The 20,340-nt window shown below is 43.7% G+C and overlaps 1 protein-coding gene across 2 annotated transcripts in view; it reads right to left on the bottom strand.

Moving 5' to 3' along the window:
• Nucleotides 1-3,166: 3,166 nt before the first annotated feature.
• nell2a (neural EGFL like 2a) overlaps nucleotides 3,167-20,340 on the bottom strand; it is a 76,520-nt gene continuing 59,346 nt past the window's right edge. Inside the window, exons 16-20 of one of the 2 annotated variants that reach the window (XM_084555469.1) lie at nucleotides 13,853-13,993; nucleotides 12,363-12,556; nucleotides 10,064-10,240; nucleotides 5,962-6,186; nucleotides 3,167-4,239 (exon numbers count right to left, since the gene is read on the bottom strand). In XM_084555469.1, the coding sequence (XP_084411595.1) occupies nucleotides 4,198-4,239; nucleotides 5,962-6,186; nucleotides 10,064-10,240; nucleotides 12,363-12,556; nucleotides 13,853-13,993 (779 nt within the window). In that variant the 3' untranslated portion in view covers nucleotides 3,167-4,197. Of the gene's footprint in view, nucleotides 4,240-5,582; nucleotides 6,187-10,063; nucleotides 10,241-12,362; nucleotides 12,557-13,852; nucleotides 13,994-20,340 lie in introns of those variants that run through there. The other variant, XM_084555468.1, reaches the window with a different exon arrangement.

Genomic DNA, 20,340 nt, shown 5'->3' with positions numbered 1-20,340 from the left:
TTGAAGCTCAGTGGTGGTGCTGGCCGTTGCCATAACGCTTGACTCCTCCCGGATGTCCTCAGGACGTTCACAAGGTGCAACTGTAATCCGTGGAAAGGACTGGTAAGTCTCAATCATGACACAGAATCATGTTTATTTTTGTTTAACTCGCAATACTGACAAAATCTATACTGCATGAAACCCACCTGTTTTTAGATGCCTTAGATAAAACTTTTCACTGTCGACACTGCGCGTCTCTTCCGGTTTAGTCAGAGCTCTTTACGAACCAAAAAAAAAATCTCTTCATTCAGCTGGAGTTGTATCTGGAACCAGGCGCCCGTCGTGGGACTGCAGAGCTGTTGTACTCGTGTGATGTCTGTTTTCATGCACACAATTCAAAGTGGCTTCCTCCATGTTTTGGCTGCGCCTCTATACATTTGCGCATTCCCTAAATCCCACACAAGCTGTGACAGACAAACAGAAAACACGGAATTTACCCTGCAGCAGTAAGAAGCAAGCGTTCTACATGCAGACGCTTTAAACTGCACATGTCCATGTAATTTTCCTATACATACTACAACGATGAGATTGCCAAGTATATTAGTAATTTCATGCTCCTTTTCTTTTTATTTTTTTGACAGAAAAAATGGTTCTCCTTTACGGTGCAGTGGATCTTGCAGACCAATTAGATCTATTTGAAGAATAGAAGACCACTGAAAATGTAATGAAAAAACTGTCAGCGCAAAAATATTGCTAATGCGTTTTATCAGTTTAAAACCTTGACCAAAGTAAAACTGACTCTTCGCTGTTGCGTGGTTCACCAGCCACAACCGCAATGATATGTGTGGTCATTAACGGTGAATATAGGACAGGCAGTGAAGTGGACTCCCTGTGGGTTCAGGCATCTGTTGCAGAGGGTTCAGCTCTGCCATGGAAAATTGGACATTTAGGAGCCAGCTGGAGGACCAGGCTGCCCTGCTGTGCCACCACTACTCAGGTGCCCACTGGCTTCATGCCACCACCAGCTAGAAGCCACTGGACCAAAGCAGGCCAGATGGTGCCCTTGCCAACCTGCGAGCAGCCACTGCGATCAGCCCACTGCCCATTGTCCGTGTCCGCAGCCCTCTCTTTCAACTCAGGGATGAGTTTGGTGTCACGATAAGGTAGGTAGAGGTAAAAAAGTTTTTGGGCCGAGCGAGGTGCAGGAGAAAGCTGAGTGCAGAGTGTGTTGGATCATAAATGGGCCCTATTACGTTGTGTGTTTGTTAATGTAAGCAGCTGCGAGGTAGAGTCTGGGAATCAGTTGGTGGGGAGAGACTGTTCCACGGGGAAATAAAGCCATCTCCAGGCTAAACTCATTTGTCTGTGACTGTGAGCGGATAGATAATTATATTAGGAGCTTTAAGTGTTCTTCTGCAATACAAGTATTACGACCATCCCCAGAGGCGCAGGACAGAGCAGGGAGGAGAGGAATGTGTGTGCGACAGCCGGGATAGCCATCGTTCTGTATCCAAATGTGAGGATGTGGAAGAGTCTCCAGCTCTAGTGTGTCCTCTGAGGACAACACAAATGTCAACTTACTCATTCAGTTCATAGTATCAACCAGATCTGACCAGTCAAACCAGTCAACCCATGCTGACAATGATAATATATGAAGTCTCTCTGCACTGAAAATACGTTGCTCGACGTTGTGATGTTTGAGCGTGACTGTGTAAAATCATATAATGTTCAGAAAGCTGTTTTCTCAATCAAAAAGTGCGCCTGAGCTGCAGTCTGAGTTAGGCCAGTCCTGGGCGACAGATACTCGAGTGTGACGTGGTGGTTTTCCCAAACATTGAGGACATATTTGATTGAAAGTAGGAGATATCGTGTATCCAGTAGATAAACATTACTGATGAAAAAATATTCAAACGTTTTTATTCTGGATTTTTCAGTCAGGAAGAGAAGATGTCATTAAGTAAATCTCACTGACCTCTTATGATGGAAAAACCACAAAAGGAACTATTGTTATTTAAAGCATTATTTACTTTTTTCTTTTATTCCAGCACGTTTGGAGGCGCACTTCCAAATTAGAGTTAATTTTAACCCCTTGTCGCTGAGTGTCGCAAATTCGCGACGCAGTTTCCGCTCAGACTGCAGTCGAAATAACGCATGTAATCCTCCAATGTTGGTTTGTGCACATTCAAAAAAATTCCTAGGAACCTTTTGCAAGCACTAGTTTCTCGTAGGACCGGTCGGAGTGGTAAGCAAAAACACAAATAATTAATTTCTTTATATAATTGAAAAATCAATTCAGGCGTCTAGGGGTTAAAGATACACAAACCTGTTCACATATGCATTCAGTCAACTACTTTATATAGTATACAGTATCTTCATTTACTGCTACTGATGTACCGTATCTATGTGAAAATGTCGCACGTGGAACAGTGCCTCGTAGTCGTAAGGTTGACCATCATATGGACAGACAAATCAGATCCTAACTCTAACCTTAAGCTCCTTCTGCAGTCCACTTGCACCATGCTGTGAGGACACTTTACCCTGCTGTAGCCACCATGCATGTGACACCAAGCCAGAATATTCCTGCACAAAGGCTGATGTCCAGTCTCTGAGACAGTGCTAACTTGCAGTTTTCAGTTGCCAGAGACATCACAAAAGGTATTAACGTCAAACTTTAGTTGTACACTTGTAGTACACTTTGAGACGAGATATAAAGTTTTGTTTTGAGAAAACAGTCAAGACTCAAGAGTTGAGCCGGTTTGATCTTCCTGTCCTAACGTGAACTGTTTCTGTTACATCAGCTGCTTTTTTAAGTCTAGAATGAAATTTTAAACTAATGTGGAGGAGACGACCTTAAACTGCTTGAGGCCCACCTGGTCGACCTCGATATGAGCTCAGGGATACTTTGTGTTAAAAGGAAGGCTAAAGGGTTTTCTTCTTTCTTTGTGTTTACTCGGGGGAATTCAGGCTCTGCTTTCTGCAAAGCTTCTTTAGACTGTTATTGACGCTACATAAACATAACTGAATTGAATTGAATCAAAAGCAACAGAACGACAACTCTGGTAAAAGAAGTTTGGTCTTTTATTAAATTGTTAGACATCTCATCAGGAATCTATTCTCTAAGTGAGGTTCAACTAATAACTTTGTTAGAGGCCAATAAACCATTTATTAATTCTTTATTAAAGTACAGTCCGTTCATAAGAGAAACATTTGGGAAGCTAACAAGTTGTGAAAAATCCCTGTGACTAATTTAAGCAATTTATTTATGAACATAGCAGAAATGATTTTCCCAATAAGCTGATATTCTAAAATATGTTCTTTCTGATGATGTACTGTACCAGGTTGATGAATTATTTACTAACCTTTGATACGTCTCATTAGTTTCGACTTTTTAATCCTTCATGAAGGTCTCAGTAAGACAGCAATAGCAAATACTCACAATACCAAGACAACACTCACACATGAAGACGAGAATTAAATGTAAATGGAAATACTTTATTTCACTATTACACAATAACAAGCTCGGAAAGTAAAGTTACAAAAAAAGAGAAATGGAACCAAAAATTGCTACAAAGCACCACATAATATAGACGACTCGTAAATGTGGCAACGGAACCTTATGCTAACTGCCTTTACTCTATCTAAGGTATCATCATCATCATCATCATTTAGAAATCAGCAAAAATGTTTGGACATCAAGCACAGTCATGCCAGTAATAGTAATATCTTACAGATTCATGTAGCAATGATTTGGAGTGGGTGGGAGGGTGAGCGGTGATCCTTAAAGGTTCACGCGAAGTGGTGAGACAGAACTAAGAGAGTGGTAAAACTGTAGTCCATCATCTGTTTGGTATGATATAGGTTTGCATTTGGTATAAAGGAGTTGAGGAAGCAGGCGCGGGTCACAGAGTATTTGCAGAACCTTTACTGTTTAACGTGCTTGCGGTACCAGACGGGTGGAGTTGACTGTGTAGAACACGCAATAGGAGCAATAAACTGTGGATAACCAAAGGAGAACGTACCTGAAGCTTACTTTTGTACAACTGTCTGCTTTCTATGAATCATCCTCCATTCATCTGGTTCAGCCGCCCACAACTAATCCCAACAATGCAAACACTATCTGACCCACGCCTGTGAGGAGGACAGTGACGAGACACAGGGGTGGTGTTACGTGTTCTTTACATGGAGAACTCTGTACAGGTGCCTTCAGGGCCGCCAGGACTAAAGGCACATGGGGTCCACTGAGCAACAGATGTGTCCGTTCTGGAAAACGAGAGGAAAGAAGGTAAAGAAAGGAGATGAGGATTACGATCACGATCTTCTAACCTCGGAACAAACTCTTTCTGAGACGCTGCAGATAATAATTTCAGATGGCGGTGTTGCTGCGGCATTCAGTTTGACATTTAGAGTTCCTCTGGGTGTCATTTCGGCCCCGAGTGATCCAAGGTGGCGATTTTCTACTGAGAATACAAATGTGAATGGTCACTGAGTCATTCTGCTTTAAACTTTGGGGACTGATAAGCGCCCTGAATCACTGAAGATTGGCAATCAGGATAAAACACAGTACAGAACAACTTAAGAAAGAGGAAATGAGTGTCTATGCATATGAGATGAATGTAAATCTTTTCTGAAAGATAGCACAAAGACTTTGAATATTTATTGAAGGTCCACAGAAATTAGCTGCTATCCGCCGTCTAAGATGTCGACATTATTATCAGGCAAGCAGGGAGAGAATATCTTATCCTCCGAACTCAGAAAGGGGACTCAGTCTTGCAGGATTAGTCCTAAAGCCGAGGCAAACAATTTCCGCTCACATTTGGTAATGAAGAGGATATTGCCTGCATAGTTTACTCTCTCTGTGACTGTTCTGCACCACATAAAAAAAACTCGTAGAGCAGCTGATTTAGAAGAGTAAATTATGTGAGTTTGTCTGAGTTTCCTAGATGATGCTCTATACGTTGTGAGTACTGCATGCGCAAACATGTCTGCTTGTTTAACGCAGTGCAGAGGAGACAGCAGTTATATCCTGCTGGAGCTGAACCAGAGGCCTAGAGATGAGAGGCTGACAGATGCTTTCTCTGTGCGGATTTGTGTCTGTCCAAGCTTTCACTTCATTTAGGAAACGAGAGCCCTGTAAATGCTGAGAGGCAGCAAAGCCAGCCACATGTGACTCCAGCGAGTCAATGGTCCCAACCAGCCCAGCACATAACCCCTAAACTCTAATTAACTACTAATTAAAATGTTGACTGACGACCTCTTGATGTGCTGGTGGGTGGATATTGTTACCACTTGATGGACCTACACAAGCTGTTTCCATGTTTTGTGCTAAGCTAGCTGTCTGTGAGTTGCATCAATCTCCTATTACCAAGAGAGAGAACATGCATGTTTCCCAAGAGATCCAACTTCTGCTTTCACAGAATAACACAGCATTCTTGTTAATAAATAAAAATGGAACCTGGCAATCTGGCATCCAAACTCAACCGTAGCATTTGAAATAATTCCCAAATAGTGCATCTTATCTTATTTGTTTTCCTTTCTGCTCTCTGTTGAGCTCTTTAACAACAGCAACAAAATCAAATACAGCAGCTGTCTCATTCTTAGAGTGTGGATATCAGATTTTTCTCTCTCAGAGCGATCACTGTGTGGATCGTGCTTTACTAAATAGCTTGGGAGGTACTCATCCCATTATTGTACTTCTCCATCTGCGGCCCATTCGATGACTGCTCTTAAAAAATGCATTTTCTGTAATTTTCTGTGAATCTGCACACATGATATTTACCACTGCATGTGATAAATACTGCCGTGAGGTGCTAAAGATGCACAAATCTAGTCTGGACCGTGGTGTACTCTCATTTCCCTTAAAAAAAAAGCACAAAGGGTTCTCACTTCCAGAACTATTTTTCTTTGGTGTCTTGTCTGGCACTGAACTGGTTTAGGTGTAATTTGCTGCCGTGTGGGCGCTGCCGCCGGGGGCCAGCAGCTTACCTTGCACTGGCACAGGGTGCACTCGGTGCCGTGTTTGATCCAGGAGGAGCCGCTGAAGCGTGAGATATTGTGCTCGTCCGTGCACGTCTTGGTGATGTCGTTGCGGATGGTGTCAGCCTGGCAGGGGTCGGTGACACAGCGGGGACAGCACTCGCCCTCGGGCACCACGGTAAACTCGCAGTCGACGGGCGGGCACGGCAGAGGCCAGCAGTCCACCTGCCCCTGCTGTGAGAGCAGGGAGACAGTTTGAGATTGACAGACAGGAGCAAACGACTGTTACATTTTTCCATGCCTAAACAAACTATTCACCCAAATACACACATTTTTCCTGACGTGGTGTATTTATATGCTGGAGGGACCGTCTCCGCTTGATGAAAAGAGAAAGTTGTTAAGGTACCGAGAAAATACAGATGAGCTGAGCAGTCTTCCAACCAACTCAGCAGTTTTTTTTTCACACTGTGGAGGTAAATGCTCCAGCTTTTTAATTGACTTGTTCTAGTCTTATTGTCGCTCCCATATTAATCTCACAGCAAACTTTCAGAGCAGAAAGCCTTATTGGATTTCTGCTGCTGCTCTACTGGCCCGAGAAAACAGGTCGTATATTTTGACCATCTTTGCAGACCCTTCAGATCTGACTGTATGCTACATCACTCAGGCCTGACCCACTTCTGCTCACACTGTCAACCGTGGCTGTTTCTGCACCTTATTGGGCAATGAAATACAGGTTCAGACTGTATATACACCCATGGATAGGCATAACATTATGACCACTGACAGCTGAAGTGAATCACACTGATTGTCTCTTCATCACAGCACCTGTTAGTTAGTTAGGATAGTGGCAGGAAGTGAACTTTTTGTCCTCAAAGTTGATGTGTTAGAAGCAGGAAAAATGGGCAAGTGTAAAGATTTGAGTGAGTTTGACACGGGACAAATTGTGATGGCTAGCCGACTGGGTTAGAGCATCTCCAAAACTCCAGCTCTTGAGGGGCGTTCCCAGTCTGCAGTGGTCAGTATCTATCAAAAGTGGTCCAAGGAAGGAACAGTGTTGAACCGGTGACTGGTTCATAGGTGGCCAAGACTCATTGATGGATGTGTGGAGTGAATGCTGGCTCGTGTGGTCCAGTCCAACAGTCGAGCTACTGTAGCTCAAATTGCTCAAGAAGTTAATCCTGGTTCTGATAGAAAGGAGGAAGTGTGATGCTTTGGGCAATGTTGGAAACCTTGGGTCCTGCCATCCATGTGGATGTTAGTTTGACATGTACCACCTACCTAAAGGGATAATGCGTCCTGCCACAAAGCAAAAATGGTTCAGGAATAGTTGGAGCACAACAATAAGTCTGAGGTTTTGACTTGGCCTCCAAATTCCCCCAGATCTCAATCGAGCGTCTGTGGGATGTGCTGGACAAACAAGTCCAATTTGCGGAGACCCCACCTCGCAACTTACAGGACTTAAAGGATCTGCTGCTGACATCTTGGTGCCAGATACCACAGCACACCTTCAGCAGGCTGGCCGAGTCCATGCCTCGACGGGTCAGGGCTGTTTTGGCAGCAAAAGGGGAACCAACACGATATTAGGAAGGTGGTCATAATTGTCTGATCTGTGTATATATCTACTGTATATGCTTAAACACACCAGCAGATACACACACACACATAAACTTAGAGGCTCGATGCGAGCATCCCACCGGGGATATTTAGTACCACTGAAAATCGCCTGGCTCAGCGTTTCTGAAATGTTGTAGTAAATTAGGCCGGCTTTAAAGCACAGACTCACACGCCGCTAATGCCCACTCCCTGCCTCTGTGCCGTGTGTAAACATTCAGAGTGGGAAATCCCCCCGAGTGGCACTCTTTACCCGCAGCCAGAGGGAGGGATTGAAGGTAGACCCGGGATATGTGTTCCACACCACGATACGGGACTGTGTCATCTGTGTCTGTTTGTGCAGATGTGGCCTATGATCACAGAAGGAGAAAGAGATTTGCTGCACAATAAGCCTGTGTTTGCCTTTCGCACGCGACAGAAAGTGAAGTCGGTCTTTGATTCCTCTATGATATTTCTGAAGGTTATTATTTTAATCTGGCTTTTTGTTCATGGTATCTCGCTGCTATTTAATCCTCATGCTTTTACACAGACAGATGCAAGGGTTCGCCGTGTAAGAATGAACGTTACAAAATGCCTCCAGGAGATTAAAACTGGTGACATTTATCTTTGCCTGCAACAAACGCGCTCTTTCTTTCTTTCTTTCTTTCTTTCTTTTTTCTTTCTTGCTTTCCTTCTTTTTTAACGTGCTTCGACCTGAGGTACAATCTACACATATGGTTATGGAAATCAATGCTTCTTTGATATTCCGACAATTTAACGAGACAGCAAATCACAAGTGGCTCCTGTGTGAACAGTCTGTAAGGTTCTTGATTTCAAATGATTGCACGGTGCAGCAGAGAAGGACACGTATCTCTGCGCTGAGGACAATGTTTTGCCCGTCTGCCTTCTGTCACTGTGTATTTTAAGGCCCCTGCAGAGCCGTGGACAGCCACTGCTCTGCTAAGTGTAGCAGCGTTCAAGGTTCATTTCACGTCCCTGTCACGCTACTGGAGCCCCTGTACAGCCTTCTCCCTCGCCCTTTCAAGTGCTGCTCTTTGTGCTGTGTGCTGGTGGTCCTTTGCCTCGCGTGCGTGCATCTTTAATTGAGTGGGTTTCATGTCTGTCTGCGTGGACACACGCGGGATGTGTGCTGCCTTGGCGATAGGTGTTACCTACATTTTCAAACACGTGTACGCTGTGTCCACACGCGTGTTTACAATGTATGCGTGCGCGTGCTCTGCGCGGCTGTGACAGGCGGGCCCGCATTCTCAAGCGTGTTTGTGTCTGCTTGTGTCAACATATATAAGTGCCGACAGTGAGCACAGCCTCAGCAAGAGTGAAGCCGAGCGAACCCATTTTCAGCCGACTGTGCCTCCCCGCTGCCTCTCAGCTGTGCAGTGATTTTTCAAGCTCTTCCATAATGGCTCGCTGTAAGAAATCCAAAAAGCAGCCCCTGGGTCCGGGCATCGGGACAGCATTACAGTGGCGGGGAGGGGTGGGAGGAAATGACATTGCTGCTGCTGTTCAGACCATAAATCTGTCAGCCTGGAGCCGACTTACAGTATCTTAGCTACAAGAATGGCTGATCTTTAAAAGCAACAAAGGGAGGATAAAAGGAAGAAAAGGGAGTTGTAAAGTGTTAGTCTGAGAGCCACACTGAAGATGATATGCGAGTCAGGTGTGGGTGTTGCAGCATGTTAGAGGGAGGGGTGAACAAGAACAGTGGGGTAGAATGTAAAGCGTCCCATTTGCATTTAATACGGTTATGTGGTGAGAGGGGCATCGCAGGTGGAAAGATTTACTGTTTTTGTCAGCTTTATTGGGAAACACTTACAAAATGCTTCCCTGTTGCTTGAGCAGCAGCAGTGTGTAAACCTTGGAAAAGGTCAACACGGCACAAGATGCGAAGGCAGAGACAATAGAGCATATGTCTCACAGTGAAAGATTCATGTGGGGAACACAACGCTGGATTAGTGTGAGAAATAGGATTGAATGCAGAGGACACTCGAAACTACCTCGAACCCACACGCCGCAAATACTCATCAATCAACGCTAACATACACTTCTCAAAACACCCTCCCCACTGTACAGTACATGCACACACACTTTCTCCTGTTCTTTTAACCTTGGAAGTATCCTTCAGTAAAACGTGTAATTCCACCACAGCAGACAACAGAGCGGGCGCTTCTTTGAATTCTTTAAAATCTCTGTAATCACACTCTTTCTCCTGCGCAAGATGAAAAGCAATCTTCACTTTCTCCTCTCTGCCACCTTGCTATTCACCTCTTAATCACTCCCCCTCTCTTGCCACAAAACATCTCTCCTTGACTTTCTTTACGGACCACATCTCCCATTCATGGGCATTTCCATGGAGACTGGAGTGTTTCTTACATTTCTTGTGTGGGCACTGCGGCACAGCGATGAATGCCCGTGTTGTTTTCACCACCACGGCAAAGTGTCTCCGGGTAAAAAACGCCACTAAATCCCGCGATATAAATTACATTTAACTGTCCCTCCTCACCAGGCACTGGCACTGCTGGCAGTTCTCCACCCATGTGTCCCCACTGCCGTAGGTGAGCAGGCCGTTCTGGTGCAGACACTGGCTGCTCAGTCGAGGGTCGCACTCGGGGCAGCAGAACAGGTCGGCGTTGGGATTGTCGCAGTCGCACACCATCCTGCGGCACATCACTTGGCCAGCCTGAGCACGGAAGAGACAATTAAACATTAAACAGAGGACTTTCACACAGGCATGACCAGACATACGCATGCAAAGACAAAGTCATTCGTTTGATGGCATCATTAAACATATATGTCGATTATAAATAATGTAACTAAGTCTACGCAGCCCGTCCCTCGCAACCGTTTTGAGGCTGTATTTTATATACCAGACGGAAATATATTTCTGAGTGCTGGTGCACAGCGGTTCTTCTTGTGTTCCTGTTCATCACTGCGTGTTTGAAGAAGTGCTACTTGGCTGTCTTGACGTGTCAGTGTTTGAAGGTGCCTTCCAACAGCTGCGGGTCTGAATTCAGCTCATTGCGTTTGGCAAATACTTCCCTCCTATTCATACGCGGAGCCGCCTCCTCAATGTGTCTGAGCCAGAAAAGGAAGCGAATGTAGTCGAGTTCATTCCAGACGCAATCCTGGGCCGACACTTGACAACAATTAGTCGTTTACCTGATCCACTGACTGGACAGAAAATGTACTATTCTGATATTCGATTAATTATTCAGGCAAGTTGTTAAGCAAAAACATTTTGCTTCCAGCTTTTCAAATGTGAATATCTGATCAGAGAAGTAAAAACTTTCGAATAATCAAAGCACTGATAAATTATGATTGTTTTCTGACACTTCATGCAAAAACTATGAATTGTTTGATCAAAATAACTGATTAACTGATCATGAATATAATTGTTAATATCAACCTCAAAGACACATTTGCTGCAGCAGGCAAGAGGTGGTGACCAGGTAGCTTCCTTACCGTCATCTCATTACTGATACTGTGGTAGGTTTGTTCAAAAGTTAAAATAAACTATGGATGACAGCGTAGAATTGTGAAATATATCAAAACTCCTATCTACAGTGTGAAAACAAACATGCATTAAAAATTCAAAATCTCCATTTAAACTGGCTCATGCCCAAAAAACAGTCCAAAAGTTGTCTGAAATATTTCAAGATTCTGTGAGGGGAGCTGCAGCAATATCATATACCGCCGACTGGTGTATTGAGTTTATTGTCAGGCATATTTTAGAAATAAGCAGCCCCGCTGACAAATGCACTGACGCAGCGAGCCGCACCCATCTGGCTTCCAAGCAGGTTGAAACAATGAACTATTTGCATATTGTGCAACCTCAGTCTGGACACATCCCAGTCTTTGTCTCTTCTGTGGCGTATGACCTTGGGTTCCCCCATGGGCGAGCCACCGCTCTTCATCTAATATCCAGCTGTGTCCATCCACCTCCCAAACAATAACATGTTTACTCCAAGACTGCTCAATACAACTAATTTTGACAGGCAGCTCTTCAATCTCTCAAATCAATTAATATGACTCATTTAATTAGGGAGCCATTTCTGCCCTGGTCCTTTGTAATCAAATGAATAATTTGCTGCTTGATCATTCACTACCGACACTAATCCACTATAATCACCTTCCACTACTGCCAGACACTTGGCATTAGGTTGAGTGAAATGCTCAAATGCAAAGTATGACTGCACCGTGACCTGATAATCATGAAGGAAAAATATGTTTGTGATAATGGAATGAGTTTTCCAGACTGACTCTTCCCAGATGCCTTGGAATCAGTCAAAACAACTATCTATCTATCTATCTATCACCAAAATTGTTCCTCATTTTGGACTTCACTTGGTTCCCTTCAAAGGTCAACTAGTAGATACTTTAAGCATCAAAGTTACCAAAGTATGCGGTCATAAATACTAACACTGTTAGCCCAAAGGCGGCATGCCATTTAAGAGGAGCACCCTGGTTACAAGATGAAACAAGGTGACATTTGTTGCTGATTGGCCCCGTGGGGGACAGCATCATTCACTGGGAACAACAGGTTTTTGTTATTCTTTGTTTACACACTTGGAAAGCAGAAAGAAATCAAACAAAGGTGAATATTTTCACCTCTATACCAGCCGGATGCACATACACTAAGAGAGGGTAGCATCATTGCTCAACTATTCACGGCTGTGGACACATTTCCTCTTTCTGTTTTCACGTGTTTGCCTCCCATTGTTTCATCCGGTCCATCTATCTCCTCTCTGTCTTCGGTTTCTGTGCCTCCACACTCTCTGTCTCCACCTCCTTCTGTGTATTACCTGGCAGGAGCACACCGAGCACCTATCGCTGTCCAGCACCCAGATCTGCCCACTGTGCTTGACCTTGTTGTCATGGATACAGTCGCCGGTGCAGTTGTGGCCGTGGGGGCACCGACAGTCGTAGCCTCCCTCCAGGTTGAAGCACACTGTGTCGTTGGCACAGGTGTTCCTCCCTGTCTTGCATTCATTAATATCTGCAGGGAGCACAAAGAAGATGACATCATACATATGCTCTGTGCCGTTGGGTTGTGGAGATTTTTTTTTTTTACTTTAATACGAGCCCAGTCATGTTGCTTTAGTAACATGATGACAAAGTAAAGGAGTTTTTCCTGTTATGTGTCAGCGAGCAGCCATGTTTTTTGTCTTTATGAGGACTACACATCTTTGCTCTCCGCATCTTGAGAGCTGCTGAACAAAACTGTGTCGAGCCTTGAAACGCGACCATAAAATGCAGCAACAACACAACATTTTTCAAATCTTTGGGGGAATGTGCAGCGTACAACTGAAATGTAACCCAGAAACCCACTTTTGGTCAAATTATAACTTTGCTTTTCGAGGCGCAGACAGGTTAGCTTGAGAGCGGCTTTAATGTGCTTTATTTTTCTCGCCTCTCCGCACTCAGACTGACAGCCAAGATTGGGTCAACGAGAGGAGCAGCGCGAGCACTATTGTTACAGGCAAACGCTCCGATGTTACTGTAGATTGAGGGTTTCCGTTTTGACAGCCGACACCTCTTCTGACAGGCTGTATCACAGAGAATGTTCCAGAAAATGAATAGGCTGCAGAAAGCAAAGTGACGTTTGGGGAGGGACACACACTTATAATGACATACCTATCCAATCACAACATTACTTACACAAATGTGTCAAAAAAGTTGAGGGAGTTTCTGACGGTGGCTGACTCATATATATATATATATATATAAAAAAAAAAAAAGTTCTGCTTTATCTTGAAGGTGCTATTTTCAGTGTTTGCTTCTGTGGAAGTTAAAGTGAGGACTCTTAAAGCTGTGATGAAACTGAGATGTAAAATTAAAGACCAGTCAGTGGAAAATTAATGAGTGTTGCGGCCCTTTATGATGCAAAAAAAATATATATATCATTGCATTGATAAATTGTGTGAACCAGTATTTAAATCTCAACTCCTGCAAGAATCAAGTTAAACTCTTAATCATGAAATAACTGCTGTAGAGTTGTGCCATCAAAAGCCAAATATACTCACATATAACAAACAGATTAAAGGTTAAACTATCCCGACAAAAGAAAGCAAGAAATAATTTCAGGTCTAGATTTTTTTTTTTTAAGCCCACATGACTATACCTGAATTGTTCACATATGATATTTGTTTAACAGGTGTCAGAACACATCAAGTTCACGTACTACTACCTTTAACACTTTTTGCAGTGACTCAGTGATTCCACTAACATTAAAACTAAATCTCTTGACCACATTTTTTTATCTGTGTAAAGGAAGTGAAGGCGGTCAACTCACCTATACACGATTCCCCGTTGGCGGAAAACAAGCCGTTGTCATGGTAGCCATCGCGGCACTCGCAGTGGTACCAGCCGGGCAAGTTGACACAAGTGGATTTACTATCGCACTCGACGAAGCTGTCCGCACACTCATCAATATCTGAGGAGAGGAGAGGAGAGGAGAGGAGAGGAGAGGGATAGTAAGATATAATCAATGTATGATGTTGGTTCCATGTTTTCCAAAGTATTTATTTTTTTTCACACTGAAAGAGGTATTGAGCTCCATTCTTGCCTGCTAGGCATTTTCAGCATTGAGCGATTCATAATTGATAACAACACGTCTACCATTTGACTGAATCTAGTCCAAAGGCTTTATTGATCAAGCATAGTTTCACAGCCAGAGAAGGACATCTGTATCAATAAAAGATAGCAGGGAATGAATGAGTCGAATGTAACAAGCTTATTCTTAGAGGAGAGGAATGTAACTGGCTTGCATTTTAAAGCACCAGTAAAACAGTCCCAGCAGACAAACACAGAGACTCCAGGTGTGCTCACATCTCTATTTAACTTTTCTTGTATGTTAGGAGTTTCTTCAACGTGATGTGCAAAGAAGGGCTTTTGCACAACACAGCCTGTGGGTGGCTGTCAATAGATGGAGCTGATGTTTGTTTTCACAGAGTTCCACTCAGAAATACCCTTGACTCTGCCTCCTCCTCCAGCTCTCGTCTTTAATACAAGACTGAGATTACACGCGCAGACTTTCTCTTCTCTGTATTTTCTTCCCTCCAATTCTCTGTGCGTCTCTTTTATTCTCCTTCCTTGTTCCTCTTCTCTTGTTCCTCTTCTCTTGTTTCTATCGCTCCTCTCTCTGCTTGCAACAGGCCAACGTCCAACTCTTGTACTACAACATCAACCGTGAAAGAAAATCCATTACAATTTCCAACAATGAGGATAATACACACAGAGAGACAGATTACTGTGATATTTCAGCTAACATTTAATTAAACTAAGGGCCGGGCCCACACCAGAGAGGAAATAAAGCCTGTTATTACACAGTGGGGCTAAATATGTTAGGTCCAGACATGCACCGTGATTAAATGCATCTGCGTAGCCAGTGATGGCTTTTTTATGATTGCGCATGATGCATGATGCTCCGCTCTCATTATGAAAATGGCAGTGTGCCGTGTATGACCTTCTCTCGCGACTGCCTGCAACAGTATCCCCCACAGAGCGACAGACAGACGGGCCCATGGTCCCCCACCGCCCAGGCAGTAATGGGATTAAGATCTATTGGCTAATGAGCCCTCAGCCTTTTAATAGAATTTCTGCAGCAGATTAACCGTTGATCAAATGTCCCGCAGATTAGGGCTTTATCTATTTAAAAACTACCCACATTTGTCTGAGTCAGCTGCAGGTTTGCTGAAAACCCTACAGTATATTCCTTTTCTTTTCTTTTTTTTTCTTGGCTTCCATATTAGTTGAAAAAGCTCTTTTTCTTAGACTGTGGCAGACTTTAAAGCGAAAGCCCACAGTTCATTAATTACATCAGTTTGGTGAGAGCAGAGCACCTCATTTTCTCCCCTTAGGACAGCGATGCTGGGTTAAAAGGACACTGCTTAAAAAGCATGAGTCTACAGCAAATAGTATAAGTAGCCTATCTTTGAAAATTAATATGAATTCTCTCCACTCCTGAAGAGAAATATCCAATGCTCTTTGTTGCTTGCGAATCTCTTCATGATAAAAGCTGGGGGAGTTTTTAAAAGGAGAAGATGCATGAGGTGTATTGCCACTATCTATCTATATATATATATATATATATATATAAAGGGGAAAAAAATCAAGCTCAGTTTGTTTGAATCATCCTCTTCTCCTCCATATGGCAGCATGAAATAGTTCAAAGTACCAGTGAGCCATCAGATACTATTTATAACAGACCCTGATGGTGAAATGAGTCTAAAAATATGCAAATAGTTTATTTTCAGCCAGTTTCATTCAGCTGGTTTAAACGCTCTGCTTGTAACAACAGAGGGTTGCACCCTCAACAAAAGATTTGTTGTTTTCTCTTTCATCCGAGTAAACCTGTCAGCCGCAATTATGCCACGGCGCTTCTCGGCTTTCTCAAGTGTTGCTGTGTTTTAGGGCAGTGGAACTCGCTTCTGGTCGCACCTTGGACTCGGGGAGGTTGAACGTGTGCGGCACAGCACGGATGCAACACGCTCGCAAAAGTCTTCTCTTTTGTCGTTCTGCGTAACTGATAATGAAAGATCATTGTAATTAATCCATCAACAGTGACAGTCAGAAAAAGGGCACTGCAGAGAAGCGCCGTCGCCACTGAATCACAAGGCTTTTGTTGAATCACAGATGTGGATGGCGCAGTATTTTCACTTGTTCAGTCCTGTCATATTTTTCCTCTCTCTCTCTCTACTCTGAAAAAAAAAAAGACCACACAAACAAAATAAAGTCTGGCTTTCTGGAGAGGTCAAGGCTACTGGAGAGCGGTTTTCTGAGTTACCTATTTGACTGAAAGACATGGAAAATGACAAAGAAATACTTACACAGAAAGAGAAGGACAGTGGTGAGGATGAGGAGTGGAACAAGGACAAAGGGAAGCAGGAGAGGGTGGTGGAAGACGTAGATGAGTAAGAAGAAGAGAAGGATGAGATGGAGGAGGAATAGTCAAAGGGGGAGAAAGCGAGAGGATGAGGCAGACTGCAGTTATACTCGTTATCCTGAGTGGCAGGCTGGAAACAAGGGCTCTATTAAGGCAGCTCTCGGAGGACAAAGTGAGGAACAAGCATACGGTCTTTCCTTGGCGCTCTCCTGGGCTTGTTATGCCACTCTTCCGTGAACCTCCCTTCCTACCTTTTTATTCATCCTCTGCCTTCGCCTTTCCACATGTTCCTTTTTCTTGGCCTGCCTGTCTCAGAGCTGAGGCAAAACCAGAGGAGCTTTCATTATGACCTGTGTCAGTCCCTTCAGGTTGCTCTCTCTTTGAGCAGAAAAAGGCAGCGTTTGGAGTTGGGTTTAGCTTGCCCTCTTCTCCTCATGTCTCCCTTTCACTGTCCCTGCTCCTGATAACCTCTTCACTTCCTTCTCACTGCCTATTCTGATCCCGGACAGCTACAGTTCTTTGCTTTTAGCCATTCCTGCTTTCCTTCCTTTCACCGCTCTCAGTTTCCACCACATGTCTTTTCCCTTCTTTGACTGACAGACAGCCCTTAGGGGTGGGGTGCAGCTCTGCTGCGCCGCATCGCTCAGTACGAAGCCTGTTACTGCTGCTGCATGTACATCTCTCATACTGTAACCTAATTCAAACTGATTTCCTGATTTCCATTTCCCCAGAGGTCTACCTGGTAATCCATAGGCTCTGGGAGGAATTATTCAGAAACATCTCTGGATGTCAACTCCTGCTCCAAAGTCAGATGACATTTTAACATAAGTTTATTTTAAATTGAGATGAATTTGTCTTGTCGGATTTAGGATGACGGCTGAGATAGGACTGCAGAACATTTAAGTCAATAATAATGTTTACAAAGCTCTTATTGGCATGCACATGACAAGGTGATAATGTGAGGAATGGATCCCCGCTCTCTTATGTACAGTAAAGAGTAATTGAGTGACTGTCGCTGGTGCTCAGTCTTCATTAAGAGAAAGAGTGAACTCAAATAATTAATCAATCGTCGTGAAACCCGAGGCGAACTGAGTTACGCACCGAGTTCCTGAAGATGAAACAGACACTGAAACACAAATCCATATCTGCAAGCACTTGAGTGGGAGAGTGGATGAGTAATCATGGCAAATTGGAAACAAGCCTTGTGAACAATCGGTAGCTGCAAGCGCACAGAGAATGCAATCTCTCTGTGTGTAATTCCTCTGGCTTTAGAAGTACAGCTGAGATCACTCTTTTTCACCTGCTGTATACATTAAAAACATGCAAATGGAGACACAGAACAGGCAACCTTTTGTTGGTAACTGGCAGCTTATAAGACCGTGGGTTGTTTAAGCAGTGGCATTTAAAGCTGCAGTGGTCAGTTTAATCATACTAACAGTATAAAAGGTTACACTGTGTAAAGTGCTATACTGCATTACACTATAGTTTAGAACTCATGATTATATCTCCTTTACAAAGTTCTCCTTGGGATATTTAGCATCTTTCAGCAGGGACCAGGTTATGAGCCAGTGAACAAAGTGGAACATTTACTGTAGCACCTTTAGTTGAGCATTTCTGTTTGATGTTAATAAAACCAAACCGTAGCAATGGCCTTGTTCACGCTGCAAAATCAGTTTGCAACTTCCAAATTTGATCAAAAACCACATTTAGAGGTAGTCTGATATGCAGTTCAATTTTATATGGTACAACCTGGACAGTCTCACCAGGGCTTTGATTTCACATAACAACCACGTCAGATCCAGAGCGACATATGCAGAATCTATGCTGCTACTAGCACGGCACTATGGAGGACAACATGGAGACGAATCCACTTACTAACTCCAAAAAGAGTTGTCTGTTCGCACTTTGGGGGGAGTCATCCGTGTACGAAAGCTGCGTCATTAGAACAGCTACAGCGCGTAGTTATTGACACTTACGTCTTCGCCGCGGCAACCCGTGCTGTTAGGCTGGTGGTATCTGGTGCAGACAGTCTGTTGTAAAGATCTGATCTAAGAAACTAATCTGATTTGCCTGAAGTATAAGCAAAGCCTGAGAGAGGAGTGAATACTGAAACTACCTCCAAATGAATGCTAACATTGCTCCATATCTGCTGGAACCAAACTACTACTTGATGTTTTTTTTAAGAAATGGCACATCATTTACACACAGAGCTGCATGTGGCTGCAGAGACCAACACGCACTTTAATTTCTATAGCCGTTTAAACGATGTCAGCGCCCAGTGCAGATCGCTGCACTGCAGCAGCTATAGCAGAAACCTATCCCTGGGAGATGTGTCATTTAGGTAGAAGCAGCAGGTTGCGCTCAGCTCAACGACAGCTCCGGCCATTAGCAGGGCCTAATTAAGACAGACTAATTATGGGTGATGAAGTGAGTGCTTTGTAAGGCCGCCTCTAAATAAATAATGAATACATAATCATTGTGCTTAAACAAGCCGCTTGAACTTAAGCAGTCCCAGGCCCCCAGGCCTTGTGGGTAAATCCTGGAGTGAAGGAGGGAGAGATGCAGCGGTGCATCATGGGAGCTGTCAAGAGGCAAAAAAATTAATATGGTTTTAAATATTCACTACCTGGGCCTGAGTACTGGGCGGGAGGTGCCCAGGGGAGATTTAAACCATGATGAGGCTGTGATGTTTGCCGACCATTGTAGGAACACACACTGCAGCCGTCAACTGTTTAAGTATCTGTCAGCAACTCCTCTGTCTTAGTCTGTTTATCCTGGTATTATCATATGTAAGTCTGTCTCTCTACCAGAATTAATGAACATTACCCTTATCATATGTCATTTTATTTCTGATTATCTTCTGTCTTGTGTAACTCTGGCTGTTCACTTATTGGTCTATCTGCTGTTTTGCTGTTTTTGTCCATCTAGTTTGTCGCGTTAAACTCATGGAGCTCAGCATCAATGTAAATGAGGTCTGAGGGAACAAACTGTTTGTCTGGCTCTGTTCTTCTCTGTGTCCTGGTCTATACGCCAGCATGACCTCAGCCTTCACGGTTTCTTCATGAACTCACTGACCATCACTGCCTCCTCCCACCCACCCCCTCTTCTTGATTGCTATTTTTCTTCTTCCATTTTTACATCCTCTTAAAAATCACCTCCTTTTTGCTCCCTTTGTCCGTCCCCCTTCTTTCGCCTTGTGTCCTTTCATCTGCTCTCACTGGATAATAATTAAACATTCTCCTTTCTTCAACTTCTCTTCCTTCTCCTTTCCCCACACAACTCAAAGAAATCTTAGGTCTGAGAAAAGGCTTTCCTTAGGTCATGTCTCTTTTTGTATGTAGTATCACACATAAAGAGAATACATAGGAAGAAGACGTGTGCTGGTAAATGATCACGACTCGAGAAAGCAAGAGTCTTTCCTTCCAATAAAACATCAATTTACAGTGTAGGTGTAATGCACCATGGATACTTGATGGTGCTCTTGAACATAACCCTCCAGGAGTGTGTAGGAGTCACAAATCTAAATAGCATCATTAACACCGAGCATAAAAATCTTTTATCTCTTTCTCCTTGTCCTTAAAGAACACTGTTGATGCTAAACTGGCCTCCCCCTGATTCAGTGCCCACGAGGACTTGAGCCTGGAGATGAACTGAAAGATGAAAGGCAGAGGTGTCCATCCTCAGCATCCGATCAAATGCTCCTCTCCCTTCAGCAGCCCACGGTGTCCTTTGAGAAACTATCAAGAGGCCAGCCAAGGACAGCAGAGATGGCCATTAGTTACAGAACTGACAGCATAGTGACATCAAATTTTAACTGGTGGCCAAGCATCCTAATAAGCTTAGAGGGCCTTGAAAGGAGGAGATAATGAGCTGAAAACGAATGAAATACAAAGGCT

This window comes from Chelon labrosus (assembly GCF_963514085.1).
Source record: "Chelon labrosus genome assembly, chromosome: 11".
In the NCBI taxonomy this organism is placed as follows: Eukaryota; Metazoa; Chordata; class Actinopteri; order Mugiliformes; family Mugilidae; genus Chelon; species Chelon labrosus.
This window is presented reverse-complemented; position numbering and strand designations above follow the sequence as displayed.